Source organism: Bufo gargarizans, chromosome 9, assembly GCF_014858855.1.
Source record: "Bufo gargarizans isolate SCDJY-AF-19 chromosome 9, ASM1485885v1, whole genome shotgun sequence".
Classification (NCBI taxonomy): Eukaryota; Metazoa; Chordata; class Amphibia; order Anura; family Bufonidae; genus Bufo; species Bufo gargarizans.
The window spans coordinates 167,724,182-167,751,863 of NC_058088.1; the positions used below are offsets into that span (position 1 = coordinate 167,724,182).

Here is a 27,682-nt window from a genome sequence, read left to right on the forward strand (position 1 = left end):
TGGCAACAAAGTGGCTCAGTGGTTAAATGCACAGACAGAACAGAAATATTACAGGCCTATGCAGAACACAGGATCTGAAAGTGGCCACTGGTAGGACAACCAACCCCAAGAAGGTATAGAGACAGTAGTGCAGGTCCCAAGAACTGTTCACATTTTAATCATTCAATTTCAGTCTTAAAGGGGTTGTCCAGGTTCAGAGCTGAACCTGGACAGCCCTCCATTTTCACCCAGGCAGCCCCCCTCACATGAGCATCGGAGCAGTTCATGCTCCGATGCTCTCCTTTGCCCTGGGCTAAATTGCACAGGGCAAAGGCATTTTTCTGAGTTCCGGTGACGTACCGGGCTCTCTATGGGGCTGACAGGAACCCCGGTGACGTCACCAGCACTGATGGGCGGGATTTGGCTCTGCCCTAGCCAGTAAAACGGCTAGGGCAGAGCTAAAGCCCGCCCCTCAGAGCCGGTGACGTCACCGAACACACTGCTGGGCGGAAGTTACCGCCCGGCAGTGTGTTATTGAAAACACAAGAGCCCGTGCCCTGCGCGATCTAGCTCAGGGCACTGGAGCGCATCGGAGCATGAGATGCTCCGATGCTAGGCTCAGGAGGGCTGCCGGGGTGAAAATAAGGGTATGTCCGGGTTCAGCTCTGAACCTGGACAACCCCTTTAAGCCATTTCTTAAAAAAAAAAAATAGTCCAGAGAGGTATGAGGGATGGTGGGATGGCGGCGTCTCTCTTCTGTGTTCGCTACCATCACAGGTACCGGGATGAAGGAAAGTTAGGAGCAGTTGCATCTAACCAAAGGCAGCGGTGTCACGTCCAGGGTTATATACTCCAGGGCATATGGAAGGCGCTGGCCGGGAGGGGGGTACAGTGCGTGGCTTCAAAACTGCTTAGATACTTCTGTGCCTGTTGGGAGTGTTGGCGGTTACATAGAGCAGACAAGATCGAATAGCTACAAGTTTTCTGGGTGGAGGGGGAAGGCAGGGGTGAGCTAAAAATACAACTACATTCCAGCACCTGATAATCCAGAAAGTCTGAGATTATGTGATGTTTGCAAAAGCCAGAACCTCCTATGATGATCCTATGATCTGATAATCTGGTACCTCCAGGTGACTGATCAGTTTTCAGTAAAGGGGAAAAAACAACATAGACATTTATGGCATATCTACAGGAATGTCTAATAGAGTCTGAGAGGTGGAACCTGCATTAAAGTGGACAATAGGGGCCCTGAACCTGCACGGTGAGGCGGCTGCCACACCCAGATGGAGCACTGATAGAAATATGGCAGCATAAAAGCATGTTCTCCTGCTTCAGTAACTCCCACAGAAATGAATAGAACGAACCACAGCCACCTTTTCCCTCATTCTCCACCTGGATGCAGCAGCCGCCATCTCACATGGTCGCAGAGTGATGCCTTATTCTGGAGTCGGGTGTGGGCTTCTCATCCATCAGACTTTTACAGTAGGAGGACATGCCTTAAAGAGGTGTTCCCAGACTTAGATATTCATGACTTACGCTGGGTTCACACCTGAGCGTTTTACAGCGCGTTCCTACGCGCTGTAAAACGCACAACAGGCAAGAACCAATGATTCCCTATGGGAATGGTTCTCACCTGGGCGTTTTACAGCGCGTACGATCGCGCTGTAAAACGCCCGACGCTCAAACAAGTGCTCGAGCTTTTTTTTGGGCGTTTGTCGCGCGTTCCCGCACATAGAAATTCGGGAACGCGCGACAATGTGTGCACCCCTGTCTCTGTATGCGCGATTGTAAACGCCCGTACAATCGCGCATACAGAGCGCTCGTTTCAGAACGCTCAGGTGTGAACCCAGCGTTACCCTCAAGATAGGCCACCATGATCATCCGTTTTGAGTAGCCTCCAGAAACGATACATGTATATGGAGCTGGAAGCTGAGGGCTCTGTCCTCTGTGCAGTTACTGGCACCGAAAAGTAAGCTTCCATTTACTTGAATTGGAGCTGAGCTCCAGTACCGTCATAGACGCTACACACGTACAGAGCTAGGGGTGGATTGGCCGTAGACCTTACAGGGAAATTTCCTGGTAGGCTGATGCCAAGGGGGCTATTCTTGGGATGTCTGGTGTGAATCGCTTTCTTGAGGTCATGCCACAGCATCTCAATTGGGTTGAGGACAGGACTCTGACTGGGCCACTCCAGAAGGCGTATTTTCTTCTGTTTAAGCCATTCTGTTGTTGATTTACTTCTATGCTTTGGGTCGTTGTCCTGTTGCAACATCCATCTTCTGTTGAGCTTCAGCTGGTGGAGAAATGGCCTTAAGTTCTCCTGCAAAATGTCTTGATAAACTTGGGAATTCATTTTTCCTTCAATGATAGCAATCCGTCCAGGCCCTGATGCAGCAAAGCAGCCCCAAACCATGATACCCCCACCACCATACTTCACAGTTGGGATGAGGTTTTGATGGTGTGCTGTGCCTATTTTTCTCCACACATTGGGCCAGATTTACCATTACTCTGACAGCTCACTCCACTTTCCCATATGGCTAAAGTCAGTTTTAGCCAAGTCAGATTTATGATTGGCCCTTTAAGACTGTAATAAATGTGGTTTGACGGTAGCAGTTTATCCGTCAGTAAGCAGCTTTACAAAAGTCGCACATCTTTACGAAAAAGTCGCATGTTCTATTAAAAAGTCTCATAAGATAAGCATGGTCCTCACTGGAGTGAAAAGTGTCTAGAGATTAATTTACATAAGAAAACACGCCCACTTTCAGAAAACTGGCGAGCATAGTGCAGAGCAGAAAAAAGTCGCAAATTTTTGCGCAGTTTTAGTGAATTTGCAACTTTTTCACTCCATTATTCTGACTTGAGCTAATGATAAATCTGGCACATAGTGTTGTGTGTTTCCTCCAAACTCAACTTTGGTTCCATCTGTCCACAGAATATTTTGCCAGTACTGCTGTGGAACATCCAGGTGCTCTTGTGCAAACTGTAAACGTGCTGCAATGTGTTTTTTGGACAGCAGTGGCTTCCTCTGTGGTATCCTCCCATGAAATCTATTATGACAGCCTTTTATGTGAGTATTTTATGTGCAATAAATAGGTTATTTGACACCCTATACTGGATGTTTTCAGGTAATTGAGTGCCCTCTATTTATTTATCTTGCTTTTTCTGTATCGGATTTGGGTGAATCCGTGGAGTGAGCACCAGGTCCTTGGGGAGAAGGTGGGTGAGCCGCTGAACATCAGTATACTCATAGCACCATCTAGCGGTGTTTTGTTGTTAAAGGGAGTCTATCACCTAAAATGACCATTATACACCCCAAACATGATGATATCCATTACATTCCCCATTTTATAATCTTACCTTTGATATTGCTGTCCGTCGCCTATTCGCTCTTAAAAACACTTTTATTCCATATGCTAATCGGGTTCTGAAGGTGCCCAGGGGCGGCGTTTATGCGGCCGGTGCCCAGGCTCCACGGCGCTGTTCAAATCAAACCCCTCCCCTTTCACCCCTCTGGCCCGCCCTCGGTTCTTCAGATACCATCCTCCAGTCAATGAGCAATCCGGCGCCTGCGCCCTCCATTACTCACTAGGGCAGAGACAGCAGAGCGTTTAATGCGCATGCGCCGGCCCGTACATCCCGATACTTTGGCAGTTTACTTCCGCCGGCTAGATCGGGATGTACGGGCCGGCGCATGCGCATTAAACGCTCTGCTGCCTCTGCCCTAGTGAGTAATGGAGGGCGCAGGCGCCGGATTTGTCATTGACTGGAGGATGGTATCTGAAGAACCGAGGGCGGGCCAGAGGGGTGAAAGGGGAGGGGTTTGATTTGAACAGCGCCGTGGAGCCTGGGCACCGGCCGCATAAACGCCGCCCCTGGGCACCTTCAGAACCCGATTAGCATATGGAATAAAAGTGTTTTTAAGAGCGAATAGGCGACGGACAGCAATATCAAAGGTAAGATTATAAAATGGGGAATGTAATGGATATCGTCATGTTTGGGGTGTATAATGGTCATTTTAGGTGATAGACTCCCTTTAATAAAAATTATTGTATTGTTGGGAGGTGCAAAGTATTGCGGAGAGTGCAGTGCTTTCTGGGAAAGAGAGGCCCAGTCTCCATGTTACAGGACATCAGCAGTGCTGTCTCCTGCAGTTCTCCTTCTTAACCCCTTCCCGACTGCCATACGGCTATATACGTGCTATTTGCACATATTCCGTGCAGCTAGCAGGTGTATAGACGTCATGGCAGCTCTTTAATCCAGGCGCTGCAAAACGCTCGGATTAAAGCTTCTGCCCCTGGACGGCTGCTGTCACGGACAGCATACCGGTGTTCTGCCAGATTCCTATACCATGGCAGAATGCTATACCCGGAAGTGACGCGGCCGCACCAGAAGCAGCTGGAGGAGGGTGTGTGTGGATCTGCGCAAGCGCAGATCCACTGGATTCGTTAAAATAATTGCACCACCGCGGGAGAAGCAACTACTTCATTTGCATGCGCAAAACCATACACTGCGCGTGTGCACTCAGGGACCGCACTCAGCTCTGCTATGTGGTGACCCCACCACCCCAATATCCTGCACTCAGCTCTGCTATGTGGTGAGGCTGAACTGCTCCAGATGATGTGTCCGTGCACGCGCACGCTGGGGTAGGGAGATCTGAAGGAACATTTTGCACTGAAAAATCAATCTACCCCCTGAGTGCGCACGCGCGGTGTACAGTTTCACACATGCAAAAATTATTTTTACGAATCCAGTGGATCTGCGCTTGGGCCAGATCCACACTCATCCTCCTCCAGCTTATTCCGGTGCGGCCCGCGTCACTTCCGGGTATAGCATTCTGTCAGGCATAGGCTGCCGACCCACGTGACCTAGGGATGTCACGTGATATTGTGACAGTGAATGGTATTTGGCCTTCACCGACGCGGAAAGCAGAGAAGGGCGCACACCCGGAAGGGGCGGAGCCAGCACACAAGTCCTCCCACGTGCTATATCCGGCTGCCGCGCCAGCGCTTCTCTCCCTCTCATTCACCGCGTGGCTGGAGAGCAGACATGGCGGAGGACGCTGGTGAGCGGAGGCCTCGGAGCCTGAACGCCTTCTTTATGGGGGCCTTCAGTAAAGGGCAGAATAACGCAGGTCCACGTCACGTGGTGCGGCTCCTGATTGTTTAATTTTTTTTTTTAAAGGTTCAAAGAAAAAGTCCAAGAAGCGCAGGAGTCAGACGCTGGGGGAGATCGCGGTGAGTGAGTCTGCGGCTTCCCTCCCTGTGCGCCGTCAGCTGAGCACGTGGTGCGAGTTGCTGCAGCCGCCTGTGGGCAGAGACCTCCACCTGGGCAGCGGCACCGAGCCTTCATGGCTGCAGCTGTCCTGTGGGCAGAGACCTCCACGTGGGCAGCAGCTCCAGAGCCTTTATTGCTGCAGCCGTCCTGTGGGCAGAGACCTCCACCCTGGCTGTGGCTCCGGGGCCTTCATGGCTGCAGCTTTATTGATCCAGCAGAAAAATAAAGTATTCTGTGTAAAATAAATCCAGAGTCCGTTATGCGCCCTTGGTATCCGTTTGTGCTATTTCTGTCGGAGACCCTTCATGCCCCCATAACAGTGCCACCCACAGATGCCCTCATAAGTGCCACCCACAGACCACCATTAGTTCAAAACCCACCATAAGCACACCTTTTGGTTCAAAATATTTTTTTTCTTATTTTCCTCAAAAACCTAGGTGTGTCTTATAGGGCGTAATTTAATAACTTTTTGTGAATTGTGACATTTAAACTTGCTTTTTTTATTCCAATTTAAATCGTCGGAGTCGGTTCATTTTTTGCTGACTCCAGGTACCCAAAATTGCCTCCGACTCCACAGCCCTGCTGTAATGACCGGCAACACGCACAGGGAGGAAAAAGGGAAAGCCCTGCCCAAGGGAGAGGGAAAGGTGGAGACCCCTGACTCTCCTTGCGGCTGGCACCTGACTGCCCTGACGCCCCTAGATGGGTTCCTCACCCGTGCGGCGATCACGTGCCTAAACCCTGGCTTTCCCTGAAATGAACCCTAGATAATGAACGGCCGGTGGGATCGCTAGTCCTCACCACTGCACTAAGAGGGAAACACCAGGGAGAGGAGAGACAAACACCCAGGTGGACGACAACAACTGTCCACAAAGGTCCAACAGGGATCCGGAGGGTAGCGTTCTAAAGCAACAATCAGAGAACACAGCTCCAGTGGGTCAGAATAGATGTCCAGGCAGGAAGCTCTATATCTGGCAACCAGAGAAGTGTGAGAGGGGAATATAAGGAGGATTGGGAGTGCTGGACAAGGAACAGCTGAGAGAAGGAGCTACGGATCCCTGAGTGAGCCAAAAGGGTTTGCAAAGCAAACCCAGAAAGCTACAATAAGGAAGCATCCCTATCTTACATAGAGCGTGCAGCCAACCGCTGCGACCTCCTGACCCCGGGTACAACAGAGTCAGGCGTGGCTCGTGACACCTGCTGGCAATGTGCGTTCCGCTATATATATATACCTGAAAGTGCAGGTTTACAATTCCGGATCCGGGACATGAATAGGTACGCAATTCTGTTCCAGAATTGCGTATGTGTGAATGGAGCCTAAGGGTTCATGGACACAACCGTTCCATGCATTGGAGACTGCAATTTTGCGGCAGCCAGGGTGGATTGAGACCCATTCAACTTGAATAGGTCCATGATCTGTCCACACCGTAAAAAAAAAATAGAACATGTTTTATTTTTTTGCTGTGCGGAGGCACGGAGAGAAACACCACGTGTCAGACGGCAAGACGCTGTGAATGCAGAGCACCTTATCTAGAGCAAGAAGGGGGTGAGCCGCTAAATGAAACATTTCTGATGATGCTCCGTGTCTGGTTCTGTCAAAGTGGAGGGAGAATGGCGCCTCAAGGAGTAATGTCGATGCCCCTAGAGGCTCATTTGTATATATTAAAACGTCTTGTTTCATTAAAATGCAGCCACGTATCAGGATGGGATCAAGACAGATCCGTTCTGACCAGCATGGAAGTCTAAGGTTAACCTGTTCTAATGCTATGAAACTGGTGACCAAAGCCCTTTATCCACAGTACAAATGGTTTGTGTTGAGACTTGTTCCCTTCTTTACAGGATATACAACATGAAGAAAGCTTTTTGATACAGCCGGAGTCCAAAATTGCCCAGTTGGATACATCTCAGTGGCCCCTGTTGCTTAAGGTTAGTATTGGTGGTCATGTCCGTATACCCTGTAGTGCTGGGCTTGTCAGAGTGGAGGATCTTGCTAATAGATTCCATACATTGAAAACGTAAGATGTTGTTTGTCCATTGGGGATTCATGTGCGTTTCAGGTGACTTGTGGCGCATGTCCCATTGTGTAGAATATATTGTGGACCCAGCCCTTGCAGACAAACCTGAAGTAGTTTTTTTAAAGGGGTCGTCTGAGATAATTAAAAACCTTGGAGAAGTCCTACAGCTGCTTAAAATGAGAAGGTTCTGCTAGCTTGTGCCCTTGAACACTTCAGAATGTTTATCTTTATTCTATGTGGATAAGCTTTCCAGATTGTAATTGTAGGTTCACCAGAATGTTTGGGCTAGCTAGAAGAACACTTCAGTCATTATCTTCAATTTAGGGCTGATTCACACGGCCGTGAAACATGGCGCATGTGTGGACCACATCTCCCACTAGACCGGCCGTGGTTCTCCTGACCCGAATCATAATTCTCTGATTCAGTCGGCTCTGGTCAGTTCAGGAGATGCGGCCGACACAGACCCTGTTTGAGCGTGCACAGTGAGTCTTAAGGTGGGTTTAGATGGGCCGACTGCTTATGTGGTGGTCTTCACTTATTTACATGCAGTGAATCACTATATCTGTCGTCAGAATCGTGGCTTCTGAGCAGTAGATTGCTGTTAAGACCTCACGATCTGCTGCTCCGGAGCCAGGATCGGTGGTGCCTGCATGAGTAACAGGATAAGCCGATGAGTGAGCATTTCGCTCGTTCATGTGGTGATCGCCGGCACACTTAGATGGCTAGATCGGTCTCTCCCAGTAATCTGTATAATTATTGGTGCGTTTAAATGCACCTTTAAGCTGCTCAAAATGACTTCAACGCTGAAGCCCAGACTTGAGTTTGTCATGTGGTGGGTGTGGGGAGGCTGCATCTTGTATCTGTCCACTAATTTCTCTATCACTTTGACAGAACTTTGATAAGCTAAATGTTCGGACAACACACTACACTCCCATACCGTCCGGGTCAAACCCTTTGAAGAGGGACATCACAGAATACGTCAAGTAAGTGTTAAGGGGTGTGGTAAGTTCTGTACTCGCCGCTCTTGTTTGAGGCTGCACGTTCAGATTACGCCCATTGAGAAGAATGGTCTGAATGGCGGTCGCAGTTCTACCGGACAGCTTCTTTAATCCGCATTTGTTTGAATTGGTCATTTTGAGCATCAGCTTGTCTGTTCCGTCAGACTTGTTTTTAAAGGGGGAAAGTCCTGTTTTGTAATTAACACTGAAAAGTCATTCCATTGATCAGATATTCAGTCCATGTAATGGATGCCTTTTTTCTTCTGTTCCTCTGGAGCACAGTCGCCTACATTTACTAATGTCTGAGCCAAACATGATGGCAGCACAATTTTGTCGCATCTAGCTGTTAAAGTATGAGCCCACCAATCATGAGGGCACACCTCCTGTAAAATGACACAACTACATCATGGATAGCCTTGCATTAAAAAGTTTTTACTTAATTAAGCAAATGGCTTTTATCATGTAGATAAAGTTAAGGGTTATCCTATGACTAATGCAAAAAATTAAAATCGGACCTTAGGTACATGACAGTATCTTTCCAACAAAGCTAGAACCAGCCCTGTACCTCGCATGGGTCCTGAGATCTCCCCAGTCATTGCTCTGCTAGATTTATATTGTGCTGGAAGCTCGAGGGAGGGTCTTTACTGCTGCAGGTAAGGGGCGTGTCCGTGCTGTACCTATCACAGCTCAGGGGGGATGAAGGATGAAACTGAGCATGTGCGACCTTCTCAGTGAGCAGGACAAAAAAGAAAACTTGCGCCATACAGAAATTTTATTGAATAATTTTTATGACTAAGTTTAAGTACATGCAGTTACAAAAGAATTCAGATCCGGGTGCTGGTTTAAAAAAAAAACCATAGAATATTTTTACTGGAACAACCGCTTTAATGCAAGGCACCTATTAATGTATGTGGTTTTCCTTCCTGTTATACACTGCATGCTTCCAGGGGCCATCAACATCACTGCAGCGCAGATACAGGATGGGAGCTGCTGTGCATGCGTGCTCCCACGGTCACCACTGCTGGACTGCACGGTGGTCGTAACCCTTGGAAACGAGCAGTATTTAATGTGATGGAAAAATGAATCGCCAGCAAAGGAGGCAATATGGATTATCGCAGTACATTACTAATTCCTTGTGTTAAATGAGTGTTCCAGTTCCAACCTCCTATCCACAGCGACTGGTCAGAAACGTGTGCCATCGCTCCATTCATTTCTGTGCTTGCTTGTGTTTCACTGGAACGTAAACCTGAAGACCTCATACACACCTTGACCTATGGAATACAATACAGTATTGGTCTGCTGGTAAAACTTCTCATTCTTTGGAGTTAGACAGTAGGTGTGCTTTATATACCCAGTTATTGTAGTTGAATACCTGCTTGTAGTAAGTGTGCCCCCCCCCCGGCATTGGCACTCACTATTTAAATGCATTAAAGAGGACCTTTCATAGGTCCGGACATTATAAAATAAGTAGCAGGATATGTAGGTAATAGAGCAGGGATCTAACTGTCCTTACTCTTGTTACTGTGCGCGGCTCCGTTCACCCGCTGTGGCCCCTGTTAGTCTCCCGGCTGGTATGCTTATTTTAGCATCTCACCAGGGAGGAGGAGACGGCCCCGTTTCTCAATGGGCGTCTCCTCCCTGGCTGTAGCGCGGTCTAATCACAAAAGGTCTCAGCCAGGGGAAAAAACTCACCTCCCTGATGTGACGCTCTGCTGTGATTGGGCCGCACTACCGCCAGGGAGAAGGAGACTCCCATTGAGAAACGGGGCAGTCTCTTCCCTGTTTAGATACTAAAATAAGCATTCCAGGCGGGAGAATACAACGGGGGCCACAGCGGGTGAACGGAGCCGCGCACAGTAACAAGAGTAAGCGCAGGGATCTAACTGCGCTATTGCCTACATATCCTGCTGCTTATTTTATAATGTCCAGACCTATGAAAGGTCCTCTTTAACTTCTGTAATAGCATGTACGGCTATGGTCACACTAGCGTTTAGATTTTTCGTTCTAGAGATTAGTTATAGGATCTCAATACCAGAGGAAAAACGCTTCCGTTTTGTCCCCATTAATTGTCAGTGGGTACAGAACGTACTGCTCCAAAATGAATTCTGTCCCATTGGTTGCGTTCCTGTACCGGAGAGTAAACCACAGTAAGCTGCGGTTTTCTTTCTGTCATGGGATGCAGAGCAAAATGGATCTGGCATGACCCACATTGTAAGTCAACGGGGACAGATCCGTTTTCTCTGACACAATAGAACACGGATCCGTCCCCCACTGACTTTCAGTGGAGTTCATGACTGATCAGTCTTGGCAATGTTGATAATACAACCAGATCCGTTCATAACGGATGCAGGCGGTTGTATTATCAGTAATGGAAGAGTTTTTGCTGAACACTGCCGGATCAGGAGAAAATGCAAGTATGAAAGTAGCCTAAGATGTAGTCTTCATTTTTTTTTTTACTTTGACAATACTTTCTTTTAGCTTGTGTATTATTTTCTGTGCAGAGCTTTAATTGTGACTCCTTTTCAGAACAGGTTTTATTAATCTGGATAAACCGGCTAACCCGTCCTCGCACGAGGTGGTTGCATGGATTCGTCGTATTTTAAGGGTAGAAAAAACTGGTCACAGTGGGACGTTGGATCCTAAAGTCACTGGTTGTCTTATAGTATGCATTGACCGTGCCACCCGACTTGTGAAGTCACAGCAAAGTGCAGGTGAGCTCAAATTTTATTTTAAACTCAATGGGATACAATGTAATGTAAGCAAAAAGTGCTGCCATCTGATTTTTTAATATGATTTTATTTTTCTGTTCATCCAATCAAAACTGAATAGTTTTAATGAATTGCTCCCCTGGTGATCACAGTTAAAACAGGAAATTTATCAAGTATATTAGTAAACTTTAGGGGATTAGGGACAACATATTAAAAAAATTTAGTCACTCTTTAAGGCTGAACTCGCATGTCTGTGGAGCGCGGTCCGTGAGATCCCAGCCTGGTGTCCTGCGGAGTGCACGGCGTCATTGGTTGCTATGACGCCGTGCGCTTCGTGCCGCTGCTGCTGTACAGTAATCCTCGAATGTATTACTGTCCTGCACTCGGCAGGACGCCAGGCCGGGATCTCGCGGACCGTGGTCCACAGACGTGTGAATTCAGCCTAATGTCAAACATTTTATTAAAAGATCAATATGTGGACTATTTAATTCCACATTCCAGGGATGTCTGTTTCCTAAGCTAGACCTGTCCATGACGTGTTTTAGCATGAAGAATGTTTAAATTTTGTTTTACAGGGAAAGAATATGTTGGTATTGTACGACTGCACAATGCAATAGAGAATGAACTGCAGCTTTCGCGGGTAAGTGACCTCTCCTCGGTGCTTTGGTTGCTCTTAAGGAAGTGGACCTGCCAGTTTACATGATGACACAGTTTATCCATTCGCTGATCCTTGGTCTGTCTCTAAAGCACTTGCTTCCTGTATTGGGATCTGGTGTGCTCGGAACACTGTTGGAGCCGGTGACCTGCGTCTTGCAGTGTGACTTGCCCCTAGTGTGAAGAGCAGGAGGTAACAGACCAAGGTCAAGAAGAGACTTGCCGTCTGATTAACCTGGAATGTCTTGTTGGTTCTGTGCTGCGGTGATCATTGCTTTTTCTGAATCTTGGTTCCTCCCTTGCAGACTCTTGAGACCCTCACCGGTGCACTGTTTCAGAGACCACCATTAATAGCTGCTGTAAAGAGGCAACTGCGCGTCAGAACAATCTACGAAAGCAAACTCATAGAATACGACCCCGAGCGTAGACTGGGTGAGTAGCGGCTCGCCAGATTAATGCCATAAAGAATAGTCGGCTGCTCATTCACACAATCGTATTTTGCGTCTGGATCGTGTTTTTTACGCAAATTATAGAAAATGCTAATCTTGTCTATATTGTGGACAAGAAGAATGGATTCTAGTGATGGGAGTGAGAATAAATGGGGATCGCACACTGAAGGAATCTGGTTTGTAGACAATTTGGCTATGATTGTCTGCCTGAGGCCTAAATCCCTACTTCCCGCTGTGAGGCCTTATGCCCATCCACATTGAAGTCATTTCTGTACCTATTTTCACACAATGTTGAAAGGCATCAGTCACCCATAGGTGCCCACATTTAAGTGTGTGGTGTTTTCTCTAGGGCTTGCCTCTGTGTAGAACAGCGTGGTCTGCTTCATGTGGTCAGGATGTGCGTTGTTGTCGTGGCTCCTGCCTGTGGTTGGCTGCAGTGACTGCTGTGTGGCTAGTTATTACCCAGGTGGAGATGACGGTAGCAGCAGATGTATTGATCAGGGGATCCTCCGGCCGCCTTTTATTGCTCTCTGGACAAGTGGCGCTTAACCTTTTCTCACTAGTATTTCGTGTCTTTATATTTGGTACGTAGGTATTGAGCACGTTGAGCCATATGATGTATGCGAACGGTCATGAACTTTGTGATGGTGACATTTATCTATCACCCAGTGACTGATGGCTCTTACTGAGCGAATAAAATGTGTACTTTTCTTTAAAAGGACAAATGTGTAACTTCTATCTTCACTTTTCTCAGGTATATTTTGGGTGAGCTGTGAAGCCGGTACATATATCCGTACTTTATGCGTTCACATGGGTTTGCTGCTTGGGGTTGGTGGCCAGATGCAGGAGCTTCGCAGGGTTCGTTCAGGTGTCCTAGGAGAGAAGGTAATTGCCTTTCACAGTATACTAACCCCCCAGCCCCCCTTCTCCCCAAATGCGTTGAGTTCAGCCACAGGCTTCTCCCTCTGGTTTGATAATTGGCTTTGGGACAATAATACGCTGTCAGGATAAGGCAAACTTGGTCTTGCCCTGGAGCTGACAATTATATCTCAACAATATCGGTTTTCTCTAATTTTGTGTGTAATCTTTTCTAGGACAATCTGGTCACGATGCACGACGTTTTGGATGCTCAGTGGCATTATGATAACAATAAAGATGAAAAGTATCTTCGTAGGGTTGTCTTTCCACTGGAAAAGCTTTTGGTGTCTCATAAAAGATTGGTTATGAAGGACAGTGCAGTAAGTTGGCTCTTCATATTGTGCGTCGCTAGATTACCGGAAGCAGAACGTCGCCCAGTGACTTCATGGCGCTTTTTTTCCTTTTAAGGTGAATGCTATATGTTATGGGGCAAAGATCATGCTTCCCGGACTTTTGAGATACGAGGATGGCATTGAAATGAACCAGGATATTGTGGTAATCACAACCAAAGGGGAAGCTATCTGCATTGGTAAGTATAATATGGTAATGATTGGATGGAATTTATAGCGGGAAGCTTAACATGTAAAGAGAATAAGACATCTGTTTGATTTCCCTCACTGCTCCGGTGCTATGGATGGTTAGTCAATCACCATAGGAATAATATATAGCAAAAACAGACAGGTGCACTATGTGGTCTTACTAACCCTTGTACTGGTGTAAAATTGAGAATTAGCCAACATATCCTGCTTGGAGGACATGTCTGAGCCCGAGCCCGAGCACCGCGCCAAGGTTTCTCAAGTAGCTCGGGACCTAACACTAAACCTACCTGGGCCGTATGGGCAATACCAGGGGCCAGTGGGTGAATTACAGGAGCGCAAGGTCCGACTCACAGCAATCTCCCAGTAACCTCCAGCATGTGACCATGCATACAATGGGGGGAGGCAGAGAGCTCTGAGCACCACCCAAGTCTCGCTGATATAGCCCGGGCCTCACATGTGCACCAGAATGCTGCCTGTGGATGGTAATAAAGGCGAGCTACTCGAGAAACCTTGGCGCAGTGCTCGGGCTCAGACATGTCTTCCAAGCATGACATGTTGGCTAATTCTCAATTTTACACCATTACGAGGGTTAGTAAGACCGCATAGTGAACCTGTCTGTTTTTGCTATATTATTTTTACTATCTATGGGGAAGCTGGGGGACTCTATCCCTGCACCAGAGACTTTCTCCCTCCTCTCTTACATGAGAGGGAGGAAGTTTGCATTTTTGGTGATCGCTGCAATAAACTGTATCACGTGATCAGAGATCGTGACTTCCGGTAGCTGCGGGCATGGGGCTCCAGTGCTCTGATTTAGGCGCTAACTTGGGCTGAAGTGCCGCAATAAAAAAGCGGCACTCCAGCCGGAGGTCCCTTGGTGACCGCTGTAAAAACACATGAGTGGTCACTAAGGGGTTAAGTTTCAAATATGTGCAGACCTTAATCCTCACCGTCCTGAATGTGACATGATGACACAGTTTATCCATTCTCTGAACTTCCAGGCTTCCTTGCATCTCTGCGCTCCTAGGGGTGCAGAGTCCTGCTCGCTTGTTGGCGCCGGTTGCTGTGTTCTGCAGATGACTCGCCATAAGGGAGTGGGAGCAGGACGGCTGGCTAAGTGCGCAGGATGATGAAGCTGCTCTGATCACACCTTCTAGAGGCTTAGGCTAAGCAAATGTTTTGTTCTTTGACCATCAAAACGTGTATCCCTTTCCAGGTACTGCCCTTATGACTACAGCTGTGATATCTACATGTGACCATGGAGTTGTGGCGAAAATTAAACGTGTAATTATGGAGAGGGATATCTATCCCCGCAAGTGGGGCCTTGGTCCTAAGGTAAGTTTGTACAGTCTACATTGGCAACCGTTGCAGTTTGCCAAGGACTTTGAGCCATATGATGTGTATGTTTGATGAACGCTGTAATGATGACTCTACATCTATCACCCTATAACTGATGGCTCGCCCCTTATGTCACAGGGAATCGGTCACCACTTTACGCTGCCCACTTGAGGGTGGAATGAAGTAGTAACTGACTCATTGGTTTCATTATTGTATATTATGTGCCCATGGTGTACTTATTACTGCCAGTGTTCACATCGTACTGTAAGCCCGGAGTCTGATATTCATGAGCTGCGGGTTCTTCCATCCACTGAACTTTATCCCTATGGAGAGTAACTGGGGAGAAAGCGGTAATTTATGGTAGGGGCCCAAGGTACATGAATAGGCAGCACTGCTTGATGCAATCTCTGCAGCAAGTCTTCCCAAAGTACACCATGTGCACACATAACTGTCTTACATTGTGCCACCACTTCATGCCACCCTCAAGGCATCATGAACATGGTGACGGATTCCCTAGGTCATAGCGTGCATTATATTCTGACCCACTTTACACTTCACTGTTCAGGCCAGCCAGAAGAAGATGATGATCCAGAAAGGAATGTTAGACAAGCATGGAAAGCCCAATGAGAACACCCCTGCAAGTTGGAGCCAAGGATATGTTGATTACAGGTAACGGCGGTAATGTCGAACTACTTAAGGTTTCTGTTTTACACTGGGTTTACCGTGTGTGTTTTCTTTTGTAGTGCGGGACAGAAGAATGTGATCAGTACAGCGGTAGAGCCACCAGTGAAGGTTCGTTGTTGCGCTACTATTCACATGCAGGAAGTTATCCCCTTCTTGCCGATCTGTGGTATTTTAGGGGAGTCACCCTGCAAAATCAACTTGCTTGTCCTAATCGGAGAAGCAGCAGGTTTCTTCTGTTAAGGTACCAAGCGCACATGTGACCGTTTATTTTGCTTTCTTATAACCTGGATTATTTTTTTTTTTTCTTAGAGGAAGCATGTAAGCGAGTCAGATAGTGACACAAAAGCACAAACTTCCACCAAAAAGAGAAAGGTAAGCCGTATACACAGTACAGTTGTCCCTGCGTTGTTTGGAAGTAAAGGGTGTACAGTACTTGTTCGATCAACTGAATTACAGCAACAACCCCGACAAACATGTCTCTAAACAGCCAGTGTCTTCTCCTCCACGGGAACCCACGGCAGCTGTAAATAAATGTGGCCAGACCTGTGGAGGGAAGTAATACATACCTGCTCCACACCCCACGTGTCCACTAACTGTTTGCTGGCTGCCTTAGCAGTTACACGTCCCGTGACATATTGACGTGATGCAGGGGGGACGTGCCACTGCTGCATTCTGCAGCTTAAACTGGGAAACCTAGATGCGGTTTCATCTGTCAGCATGATTGACCGTATTAATCTAGGCATACTGCTTGCTAGGGTTAATAATGCCAAGTAAAATGTTTAGCTTTTTACATCTAGTCTAACTCTGCGTTCTCGTGCCTGCCCCGCATTGATTGTGCTTGCTGAGTGGACCAGATGCGGCTTCCAAGCTCATCAGATTAGCGGCACAAGTGCAGCCACTGAGCAGACTGGACACTTACACAATGGATCTGCTACTTCCCAAAGCGCGAAGCAGTATCTGATCCACTGCCCTGTAATTCGCAGGCCTGCACAGTGGCTTTCTTAGCGGTGACCTAAGAGCTTAGGCCAGCCCCTTGGTGCTCAGAATTGCTAATTTGCATAAATTTAAATACAAATATGAATCTGCAGCAGTGCAACCTACAGTAATCTATAATTTTACTTGGCATTATCACCCCAGGCAATATGCTTGAGTTGATAATCGCGACAACTGCTCTTTAAAAGTGAAGCCTCTTAATAACTATGTTAAATCATTAAGTTTTGTTCCCCCTTTTCCTTACAGAAAAAAGGCAGTGACGGTGACGAACCAGATGCAGACACATCTGTAAAGGTAACATTGACAGTACATGTAGAGGCTAAACTGCCACTTGTGCTCCGTGCCGTCTGCTGTAGTGTATGTAGTGCGGTTGTGCTGTGTATGTCGGCACTTTTCTCCTATCATTGTGGCTCAAACCTCACTCAATGCGTTCTTGTGCTTGTATGGATTTCCTTTGGTTTAAGTTTCTCTTTGACTTCCGCCAAACTTTATCATTTACTTTTTCCATGATGTGAGAGGTAGCCTGACTAAGGAGTAATTACAGTCCCTTGGGGACAATGGTCAGTGCTCTGTAATCCCGTATAAAGATTTGACATGTTCAGTATCTGGGTTCAGTGGTCCTAAAGACTAGGACACTCACTTGGAGACTAGCAGTTAGGATATAAGTGTCTGAAAGGTAGGTTCCTTGCTCTGGGCCACTGCAACTGCTATTAGAGTAGCTGCCCCCATACTAACTAGAAGGGTTTAATGGGCCAAAATGCTTGAATTTAAAAGGATAATACAGTTTCAGTAATGTGAAGGATTATCTGCATTCAGAATTGTGATGGCTTGTCAGAATACGCCATCAATATCGGATCAATGTGGTCCAACGCACAGCTGCAAGTGAGCCATTTGAAGACACTAATCATTGAGCTTGGCAGCCCCTTGAAACGGGGGGTATATGTTTATATGTGCACCCTTAGCGGTATGTCATGTATTCAGGTGTAGGGAAGGGGTATAATAACTATTACCCAAGAAAATTGGCAACACTGTCTTTGGTTTGGAAGGAAATGAGAAATAAAAAGGAATAACTCCTAATTTATTAATTCTTCTGCTGGATCCACATCTTAAAATGCTGTGAGACTCCACCCTAGAAGGTCCCACCATTAATAACGTCTTTCCCCACAGATTACCGGTAAATCGGAGACTGGTAGTGACGGTGAGAGTGCCTTAAAACCAAAGAAAAAGAAGAAAAAGAAACAAGAGGAAGAAGTGACTGTGACGGAGTCTCCTCAGGTAAAAGCTTGTCTTTCCAAAACTGTCCAGAATTTTGATGCAATGTTAAAATGGTTTGTCTGGGAATGCTACCACGAAGACGCCCCTTCCTTTTCTAATGTGGCGAACACTTCACGTATGCTCCATATCCGTAACACAAAATGGTCTGTGTAATAACTGAATCATCGACTCATTGTCCGTATCCCTTCTTGGAAAGACAGATTTATGTGAACTTTTCCTGCCTTATGAGCAATAATTTGACAAATATACAACTGAATTATGGCACAACTCGTACGTACGTTCTACGCAAACATCTCATGATGCGCTTTTTCTTTTCTAGTTGACGAAAAGCATGAAGAAGAAGAAAAAGAAACACAAAGAAGATCTTTCTGAATAAACATATCCGTGCCTACTATTCAGTAGTGAACCGTCGTGGCTTCTTGGCTACGACTACTGAGCTATGTCCTGTTTTAAGGATTGTATAGACTTTTTACAATGCGACCCTTTTGTACATGAGTAGATAAATCTCATCGCCATTATTTTAGGTTAGTCCCAAACATTTGGACTATTCCTATGGATCTTGTGTTTGGGAAAAAGATTTGGTTAAACCCAGATTTTTTTTTTTCCCCCCCAATAAACATTCTTTGAGTACTATATTATTGGTCTGCCATTCGCTGGTGCTCGAGTTCTGCTAATATGGGCGCTGTTACTAGACAGGGGGCGCAGTATGGATGCCTGTGGGCCACATTAGTGAGCAGTTAGGCCTCTTTCATACGAATAATACCGATTGTCAGGACGCATTCAGTGAAACTTGCATTATTTTGCAAGTTCTGTCTGCAATTGCGGGTGCAGTTAGTTTTGATGTGGTGTTCACACGTGTGAAAAACACATCAAAACTATCTTCTAGCAACCATCAGTGACAAACGCATTATCTGGTTGCAATGCATTTTCCACTGAAGCCCCTTTCACTTCTATGGGGCCAGGGCTGCGTTAAAACCGCTGAATATAGAACACGCTGCGATTCTCATGCGACACGGAAATGAGTGGAAAATCCAGTGCGGGTGCTGTGCGTTCACTTTATGCATTGCACCCAGGCTGAAAACTCGCTTGGGTGAAAGGGGCCTTAAGGTTCTTGGTGGTGGAGATGGCTGAAGGTAAAGGACCTGAGGGGGTGGGAGGGTATACAGTTACTTTAGCCCTTTCCTGACCTGTGCTGTACTAGTATGGTGCTGGACTGGTCTTTAAAGATGGTGCCCTCTCCTGAGCTGGTGCCATAGCCGCGGGTGGCCTGCTGTTTCTTATAGCAGACATAAGCGGCTAATGTCCGCAACCAGCAGTAATGTCTATCGCGGATATCTAACCCCTCAGATGCCGTGGGCAATCCTGACCACGGGTAACACCGGAAGCATGCACTGTGCTCTGTCTTCCCGTGTGGTGATCGGAGGAGCCGGTCTTTGTGAATGGCAGGAAGCTGCTGCATAGTATTTCCTATGGAGCCTTTGCCTGTAATAAAGCTTCATAGGAAACCAGCAAATTGAAGGGGAGGTCATGGATGGATGAGTCTGTACCAAAACAGATTTGATTTGATCTGTGGATTTCACCCTGCAGAAAAACTGCATCTAATCTGCTGCAGGAGCGCAGTAATCGGCATATCTTACGCGCCTGCACACTGGTGTTTGCTGCATTGCAAAATCGAATGTAGTGCTGAACAGTGCAGCACTTCCAGGTGTACTTTACCTGTACGAGCACCAGAGCTGTGACCGTTTTATCCCATGGTAGGTTACTCTTAACTGTACCACATCCCCATAACTATTGAAGGGAAGTTCTGAATTTATTTTACACTCTTATATAGCGCTGACATAATCCATAGTGCTTTCTAGACATTGGCACCAAGCTGTCCCTGCTGGGGCTCACCATGTAAGTTTCCGATCAGTCTTTGTGTGGGTTTCTCACCGCACATGCTGTATTGGAACTCCATCCCCTTATGCTACCAAGGATTAAAACATAAAAATTGAAGATATCCAGAGGAACAAGACAAACTGCAAGATCTGACCATGAAAAATTCCAGCATAACCCTGTAAATTGAGTGGGTGGGCACAGACTCTGTGCCAGTAGCAGTGGGTGCCTGCTAGGACTGTAGGTAACGATCAGCCATCTTCACCATTTAGGTCTGTGATGGCTTTACCTCCTGTACTCCAGCTGTGGTAAAACTACAACTCCCAAGATGCATACTTGCTTGGCTGTTCTCAGAACTCCATACATGCTGAGAGTTGTAGTTTCACCACAGCTGGAGGTTAGCCCTCACTGCTTTAGGTGCTGTGGTCAGTAGTAACATCCCGTCGGTACAATGCATTTCTGGTTATCGTGGCAGCTGGGTTCTGTGTTGACCTGTTAGCTGCTGCATGAAGAAAAATGCTTTGCTGCCCATGTGTTTTTACAGGTGCATTTCAATAAATTAGGATATCATTGAACAGTTAATTTATTTCAGTAGAACAATTCAATAAGTGACACATTCTATAGAGTCATTATACATTGATGTATTTCAAGTGTTTTTTCCTTTATTGCTGATTATGTGATACTAATGTTTGGGTTTTCATTAGCTGTATCTCCGGAAATAAGATTATATAAATACTACCGTAATTAAGATTATTAATACAGAAATGTTGGCCTACTGAAAAGTATGTAGAGTATATGTACTCGTATGCGCACCATTTTTGCATTAATTACTGCATCAATATGACTTGGCAGGCTCGGGTGTTATCAAAGCCCATCTGGCTTGTTTGGTCTGGTGTCGTCTTCTTCTTGACAATACCCCATAGATTATCTATGGGGTTTAGGTTGAGTACGTTTGGCCAATAAAGCATAGTGGTGCCATGGTTATTAAACCAGGTATTGGTACTTTTAGCAGTGTGGGCAGGTGCCAAGTCTTGCTGGGGAAAAAAAACTCCATAAAGCTTGTCTACATTGGGAAGCAAGAGGTTCACAGACTCTGAACTTGATATAACACAGTGGACCAACACCAGCCCTTGACTGCTCCCCAAACTATCACTGACTGGGAACGTCACACGGCCTCTCCACTTTTCTTCCAGACTCTAGGACCTTGATTTCAATGAAATGCTAAATTTTTTATCTGAAAGCAGGACTTTGGACCACTGAGTTTTACCTTGCGCTATAGAGAAAAAGGACTAGACACTTCTGATGCCTCTCAGTCATCAGTGGCTTGACACAAGGAAAGTTGTAGCCCACGTTCTAGATACATCTTTGTGTGGTGGCTCTTGACAAAAAAAATACATGGCCACAATTTTGCAAGAAAATCATCAGAAAATAATGCGCTAAAACATAGATGCAAACATATATATGGAATATGCCCTCATTCTGATAGAATAAAATCTTAGACTGATCAAAACACAAATTTGCCCGCCTACTCACTCCAAGGTGGTCTCAACCAGGTGGGTCCTACTCTAAATCTATCCATGCTGTGTGGCATGTACAGTCGTGGCCAAAAGTTTTGAGAATGACACAAATAGTTTTCACAAAGTTTGCTGCTAAACTGCTTTTAGATCTTTGTTTCAGTTGTTTCTGTGATGTAGTAAAATATAATTACACGCATTTCATACGTTTCAAAGGCTTTTATGGACAATGACATGACATTTATGCAAAGAGTCAGTATTTGCAGTGTTGGCCCTTCTTTTTCAGGACCTCTACAATTCGACTGGGCATGCTCTCAATCAACTTCTGGGCCAATTCCTGACTGATAGCAACCCATTCTTTCATAATCACTTCTTGGAGTTTGTCAGAATTAGTGGGTTTTTGTTTGTCCACCCGCCTCTTGAGGATTGACCACAAGTTCTCAATGGGATTAAGATCTGGGGAGTTCCCAGGCCATGGACCCAAAATGTCAACGTTTTGGTCCCCGAGCCACTTGGTTATCACTTTTGCCTTATGGCACGGTGCTCCATCGTGCTGGAAAATGCATTGTTCTTCACCAAACTGTTGTTGGAAGAAGTTGCTGTTGGAGGGTGTTTTGGTGCCATTCTTTATTCATGGCTGTGTTTTTGGGCAAAATTGTGAGTGAGCCCACTCCCTTGGATGAGAAGCAACCCCACACATGAATGGTCTCAGGATGCTTTACTGTTGGCATGACACAGGACTGATGGTAGCGCTCACCTTTTCTTCTCCGGACAAGCCTTTTTCTTGATGCTCCAAACAATCGGAAAGAGGCTTCATCGGAGAATATGACTTTGCCCCAGTCCTCAGCAGTCCATTCACTATATTTTCTGCAGAAGATCAATCTATCCCTGATGTTTTTTTTGTTGAGAAGTGGCTTATTTGCTGCCCTTCTTGACACCAGGCCATCTTCCAAAAGTCTTCGCCTCACTGTGCGTGCAGATGCGCTCACACCTGCCTGCTGCCATTCCTGAGCAAGCTCTGCACTGGTGGCACTCCAATCCTGCAGCTGAATCCTCTTTAGGAGACGATCCTGGCGCTTGCTGGACTTTCTTGGACACCCTGAAGCCTTCTTAACAAGAATTGAACCTCTTTCCTTGAAGTTCTTGATGATCCTATAAATTGTTGATTGAGGTGCAATCTTAGTAGCCACAATATCCTTGCCTGTGAAGCCATTTTTATGCAACGCAATGATGGCTGCACGCGTTTCTTTGCAGGTCACCATGGTTAACAATGGAAGAACAATGATTTCAAGCATCGCCCTCCTTTTAACAGGTCAAGTCTGCCATTTTAACCCAATCAGCCTGACATAATGATCTCCAGCCTTGTGCTCGTCAACATTCTCACCTGAGTTAACAAGACAATTACTGAAATGATCTCAGCAGGTCCTTTAATGACAGCAATGAAATGCAGTGGAAAGTTTTTTTTGGGAATAAGTAAAATTTTCATGGCAAAGAAGGACTATGCAATTCATCTGATCATTTTTCATAACATTCTGGAGTATATGCAAATTGCTATTATAAAAACTTAAGCAGCAACTTTTCCAATATTTATGTAATTCTCAAAACTTTTGGCCACGACTGTACATTCAGGAGAGCAGAGACAGTAAATAGTGTGGACCACTAAGTCAGCAGTCTTCCCCATGATTGTGTAGCCTACTAAACCAGACTAATGGACCATTTAAAGGGATATTCCCAGCTCAGATAATGGGGGCGTATCGCTAGGATAGGCCCCCATTGTCTGATAGGTGCGGGACCCGCACCTACAACGAGAACTAAGCGGGGAGCACTGTGACTGGAGGACCCCGGATTTCCCAAGGGGCCATTCACCACCAAGCGCTGCTCCCATAGAAGTGAATGGAAGCACATGCGCATCTGCTCGGCTATTTTCGGCGGCCCCATAGAAATGTATGGAGGGCGGCTGCATGCGCAGTGCGTCCTCCGTTCATTTCCCAGCTCCGTTCTCATTGTAGGTGCAGGTCCTAGCGGTGGGACCCGCACCTATCAGACAATGGGGGCATAGCCTAGCGATATGCCCTCATTGTCTGAGATGGGAAAACCCCTTTAAAGGTTTGGGGAAACCTTTGCAGGTATTGTGTTGATTAGCTGATTAGAATATGACACCACATTTCACTACCAAAAAGCCAGTGGGCTTAGAAAACCGCGATGAGATGCACATCCAGTAATTATAAAATCCATAAACAATTTTATTGTGTACAATGACAGATGTGCTGGTATGGGTAAAACCAGGCACAGACAACAAGCCCACAAATAGGGACCAAACATGTGCAGTCCGGGGTAACACAAAATTCAATCCAATACCAAAAGAAGAAAATAAATAATATAGTAATAATGTTCAGCAATACCTGAAGAAGATGAAGTGCAAAAATACTAATCCCAGACACGTATGTGGCCTATGTCAAAGAGAACGCCCCACGCGTATCGCCGAGTGAACCCAGCTTCCTCAGGGGTAAAAGCCTTCATGTACGATTGCCCTATAAATACCCAGATAGTTAGATACTTAAGATATTAAGGCCCCTTTCACACAAACTATACGGATTTGGTCCAGATGCATTTAGTAAAACTCGCACCATTTTGCAAGCAAGTTTTGTCTGCGATTTGTGTTTAGTTGTTGTGTGAAAAGGAATGTTTACAAACAACATCTCTTAGCAACCATCAGTGAAAAACGCATTGCGTCTGCGTTTTTCACGCAGCCCCATTCACTTCTATGCGACCAGTGCTGAGGGAAAAACGCTGAATATAGAACATGCTGCGATTTTCACGCAACGCAGAAGTGATGCGTAAAAAACAACGCTCATGTGGACAGCCCCATTGAAATGAATGGTTCAGTATTCAGTGCGGGTGCTATGCGTTCACGTCACACGTTGCACCCCGCGGAAAACTCACTGGTGTGAAAGGGGCCTAACACATATAAAATACAATCACCTGTATCGGCTTATTTGATGGAGACATAGTACGTGTGTTACTGGTGTCACAGGTTACAGATCGCGCCTGCGCAAAATGGACGAAAACCGGAAGTGACAAAGAAAAATGCTGATTGCAAGAAATACTTATTTCAAGCATGAAACACATTTGCGTTCCAAATGAAAGGAAGTCAATTGGCCATAAGAGAAAGTATCATGCGTCCCAGTTATAGAGTGCGCAAACTAAATAGAACAAAATAAAATAAATAAGCTCAATTAGTGTACAAAATTAATATTGCAAATATACATAAGATAATCGATCATAGTGAAAACACATATAATATAAATAGGACATAGTTAGCAATCAATGAAAAAATATTTACCGTATTTTTTGCCCTGTAAGACGCACCTGCCCGTAAGACGCATCTAAGTTTTTGAGGAGGAAATACGAAAAAAAAAAACGAATGGTGGCCTGTGGATGACACTATTATGGAGGATCTGTAGATGACTGTTATGGGAGATCTGTGGATGGCACTGTTATGGGAGGGATCTGTGGATACATATACTCTTATGCAGTGATGTATCTTGGTTTTGTGCTGCCCTAGGCAAGACTAAACTCGGGCACCCCCCTAATATAAATTTGACCCACCCCTTCCTGTCAAGGCCAAACCCCTTCATCTGTAAACCCCATCCCTTCCTCTTTAGGCCCCACCCTTTCCTGTTAGAGCTAGCGATAGTACAGTATTAACCCCTCCCTAATTCTCCCCCCTCTAACCACCCAACGGGTCCCAACCCCCTTACCCCATAAAACAACTAAGTAATTCATGTTTTGTGAATTACTGTAATTTAAGTACTTACAGTTTTTGAAGACAGCAGGCTCAGGGATCAGTGCATAGGTGGCCGGGGCCTGGCCTCAGTTTTCACAGTGACCGTGTGCAGGGTCCGTTCTGCACTTGGAGGAGATAAGGCTCACCCTAGCGTTGCCGGCCCGTGACTCCACCTCCGTGTGACGTCACAACGGCAACGTGCGGACGCAAAAGGCAGGGGACGTCGGGAGGAAGTCAGGAGAAGGAGGAAGTAAGTCTTTCAACTCCTTCACTCGGCGCCGGCGATGCCGCTCGCATAGTGAAGGATTGGATCGGACAAGGGGCAAAAAAAATATTTAGCATATTGTGTAACTATCACTAAGCAAACAAGGCATTTTGCCGCCCCATTGGCAAGTGCCGCCCTAGGCAAATGCCTTGTTTGCCTTGTGATAGATACACCCCTGCTCTTATGCTATATATGTGTTATCCACAGATCCCCCCATAACTGTGTCCCTGTGTAAATAGTGACCCCCCAATACAGGGGGTGGAGGCCATAAAATGGTGAATTTATAATGAGGATTGATAAATAATCCTAACAAAAATTATATTTACCCATGTGGAAATAATACTGAATTAGGGTAATAGATCCAAAATTAGAAAATGCAACATGATTAAGAAATTTGCATACTATAATATTGAGATTACCAGATATCAAACAATATGAAATTATGAAAAAGCGCAGCGCAAAGATACCTGGGACACCTAGCGGCCTACCCCCTGATCTACTGCCCAGTCGAGGCCCGCCTCCAGTGCATTCATACACTAACCCCTAGGACGGAACTCAGCGCCAGAAAAGAAAAGATGGAGTTTACCACCCGCTTTGGGCTGCAGGGAGACCGGGCTAGGTGCAGTTACCGGCTTAAAACCATCTGCGGACTGGGCCTTGATCACAAAGACTTGGGCCCCTGCGAGCGACGTCGGAGTAGGTTCGATCTCCCGTACGCCATATTTCCCGCGTCCGCCGGGTGCACAGGGATTTAGCGCTGGGCTCCTCCCTCTTCACTGGCCGTAACTAAGTGAATCCTGGTTAGTTTCTTTTTTTACATGCTACATGGTACCTAAACTTCATGTCTGCCAATTGAAGCCTGCAAAATCCATATTGAAGTTTTACCTAGTGGAGCCTCTTGGATCCCAAGCATTGCTAGAGGTCTTCACAAAACACCATCTGCCTTTGGCTATAAATCCACACTGCCATCTAGTGGTCATCTATCTCATTTTACTTTACAAACCTTACTAATCTGATATTTTTGTATTCATTATGGCGTAAATGCCCATGTGACCTTAGCTTTTTACCCCAACATTTGATCACTTAGAAGACCAGGAAAACAGAGGCCACAGAAAAGACTTGACAATTCGAGGCCTACCCGAAGCAATCCCACCAGAATCAATATCAGATACTGTGAAACATCTCTACTAGGGGATGACTATTCAGAACAAATCATTATAGAAAGAGCTCATAGGCCTTTACGCGCAAGACCTACTAAACCCCTGCGTGACACCATCTGTAGACTAGTGGACTTTAGAGTCAAAGAAGCTTTTCTCCAATGTGCAAGGGACAGTAGAGCTATCTCTTTTGAAGACATTGATATATCTCTTTTCAGGATCTAGCTCTCAACAAAAGAAGGACTCTCAAACATTGACAGATCTGCTACGTGATAGAAGAATTCCTCATAGATGGCTGTTCCCGTTTGATCTCACTTTGTCCGTAGATGGTAAAAGATTCACTATCCGAGAACATGCAGAACTACCGCCGCTTCTTCATGCTTTAGAAGCTCCTCATCTCCACATACCAGACTGGGCCATGGGTCAAGACCTCCTTACAATCACTTTGGTTGCTCCTCCCACCCCATGGGAAGTAGTTGATTGAAGAAGAAAACTGGGAAATTCACCTCAAGACACCTTGCCACTGGATAACACTTCAACTCTCTGGAAGAAGCACCTTCTTGATACCGATATCCTTTTCTTTTTTTCTTTTTTAAAGGGATTCTATTAGCCGCAATATGTTTTTACTCCACCTATTGTGGATATGTGTGGGGCGTAGTTTATTCTTTAGGTGTTACTCATCTGTTTTGTAGAATGTTGTTAACAGATTTATCTACCTTCTCTAGGTTTACTCTTTAGAACTGCTAGTTGGTCAGGGTTAGCCCTATTTAGTGACCATAGTAATGTTAATTTCATTTCAGTCATTGATTTTTAATGCTTTCTTTTTCATCTACCATTTTCCAATACAGGCCTTGATCTTTCACACACCACTGCGGCTTTTGCAGATGATTTGCTGATATTGACCAAAAATCCTCTGCAGTCTCTTCCACGTATCTCTGCTCTGCTGGAACAATATGGAAGTCTGTCAAACTTTAAAGTCAACTTCAGCAAATCGGAAATTCTAAATATAACGCTTCTACTACATCAGACACACCAACTTCAGCTTCAATCTAAATACACTCGGCCTGTAGATTCCATTAAAGGGAGTCTGTCAACACATTTGACCATATTAGACAGATCCTATAGCGTTATATGTGCCACCCAGCAGTTAAAAACGGTACCTTTGTTGCATATAACCGAGTCTTCTTTCTGCCAAAAATGAACTTTGAAGACTGTGTAAACGAGCCCTCTCAAGTGCCCAGGGCGGTGTCTCAATCTTCCGAG

General features: G+C 45.8%; 1 protein-coding gene and 2 non-coding genes across 4 annotated transcripts; all 3 read left to right on the forward strand.

Moving 5' to 3' along the window:
- The first annotated feature begins 4,879 nt into the window (after window positions 1-4,879).
- On the forward strand, window positions 4,880-18,449 carry LOC122946687 (H/ACA ribonucleoprotein complex subunit DKC1). Of its 2 annotated transcripts, XM_044306450.1 has the most exons (17): window positions 4,880-5,041; window positions 5,161-5,213; window positions 7,093-7,179; window positions 8,160-8,251; window positions 10,793-10,977; window positions 11,550-11,614; window positions 11,934-12,060; window positions 12,832-12,962; window positions 13,172-13,315; window positions 13,404-13,524; window positions 14,748-14,866; window positions 15,435-15,538; window positions 15,613-15,661; window positions 15,863-15,925; window positions 16,793-16,840; window positions 17,714-17,821; window positions 18,141-18,449. In XM_044306450.1, the coding sequence occupies exons 1-17, from the start codon at window positions 5,026-5,028 to the stop codon at window positions 18,195-18,197; spliced, it is 1,569 nt and encodes a 522-aa protein (XP_044162385.1). In that variant the 5' UTR covers window positions 4,880-5,025; the 3' UTR covers window positions 18,198-18,449. The 2 variants fall into 2 exon arrangements, with proteins under 2 accessions (XP_044162385.1, XP_044162386.1); XM_044306451.1 differs by lacking the exons at window positions 15,613-15,661; window positions 15,863-15,925; window positions 16,793-16,840; window positions 17,714-17,821; window positions 18,141-18,449 and having other exon boundaries at window positions 15,435-15,542.
- Window positions 12,686-12,758, forward strand: LOC122919971. Its single transcript, XR_006386850.1, has one exon. It is a non-coding gene; the product is annotated as a small nucleolar RNA SNORD83 (small nucleolar RNA).
- On the forward strand, window positions 14,920-14,990 carry LOC122919972. Its single transcript, XR_006386851.1, has one exon. It is a non-coding gene; the product is annotated as a small nucleolar RNA SNORD83 (small nucleolar RNA).
- Window positions 18,450-27,682: the final 9,233 nt, after the last annotated feature.

Coding starts and splice junctions, on each gene's coding strand:
- LOC122946687 (XM_044306450.1), top strand. Junction 5,214..7,092: donor AGACGCTGGGGGAGATCGCG/GTGAGTGAGTCT, acceptor CCTTCTTTACAG/GATATACAACATGAAGAAAG. Junction 14,867..15,434: donor AGTGGGGCCTTGGTCCTAAG/GTAAGTTTGTAC, acceptor TTCACTGTTCAG/GCCAGCCAGAAGAAGATGAT.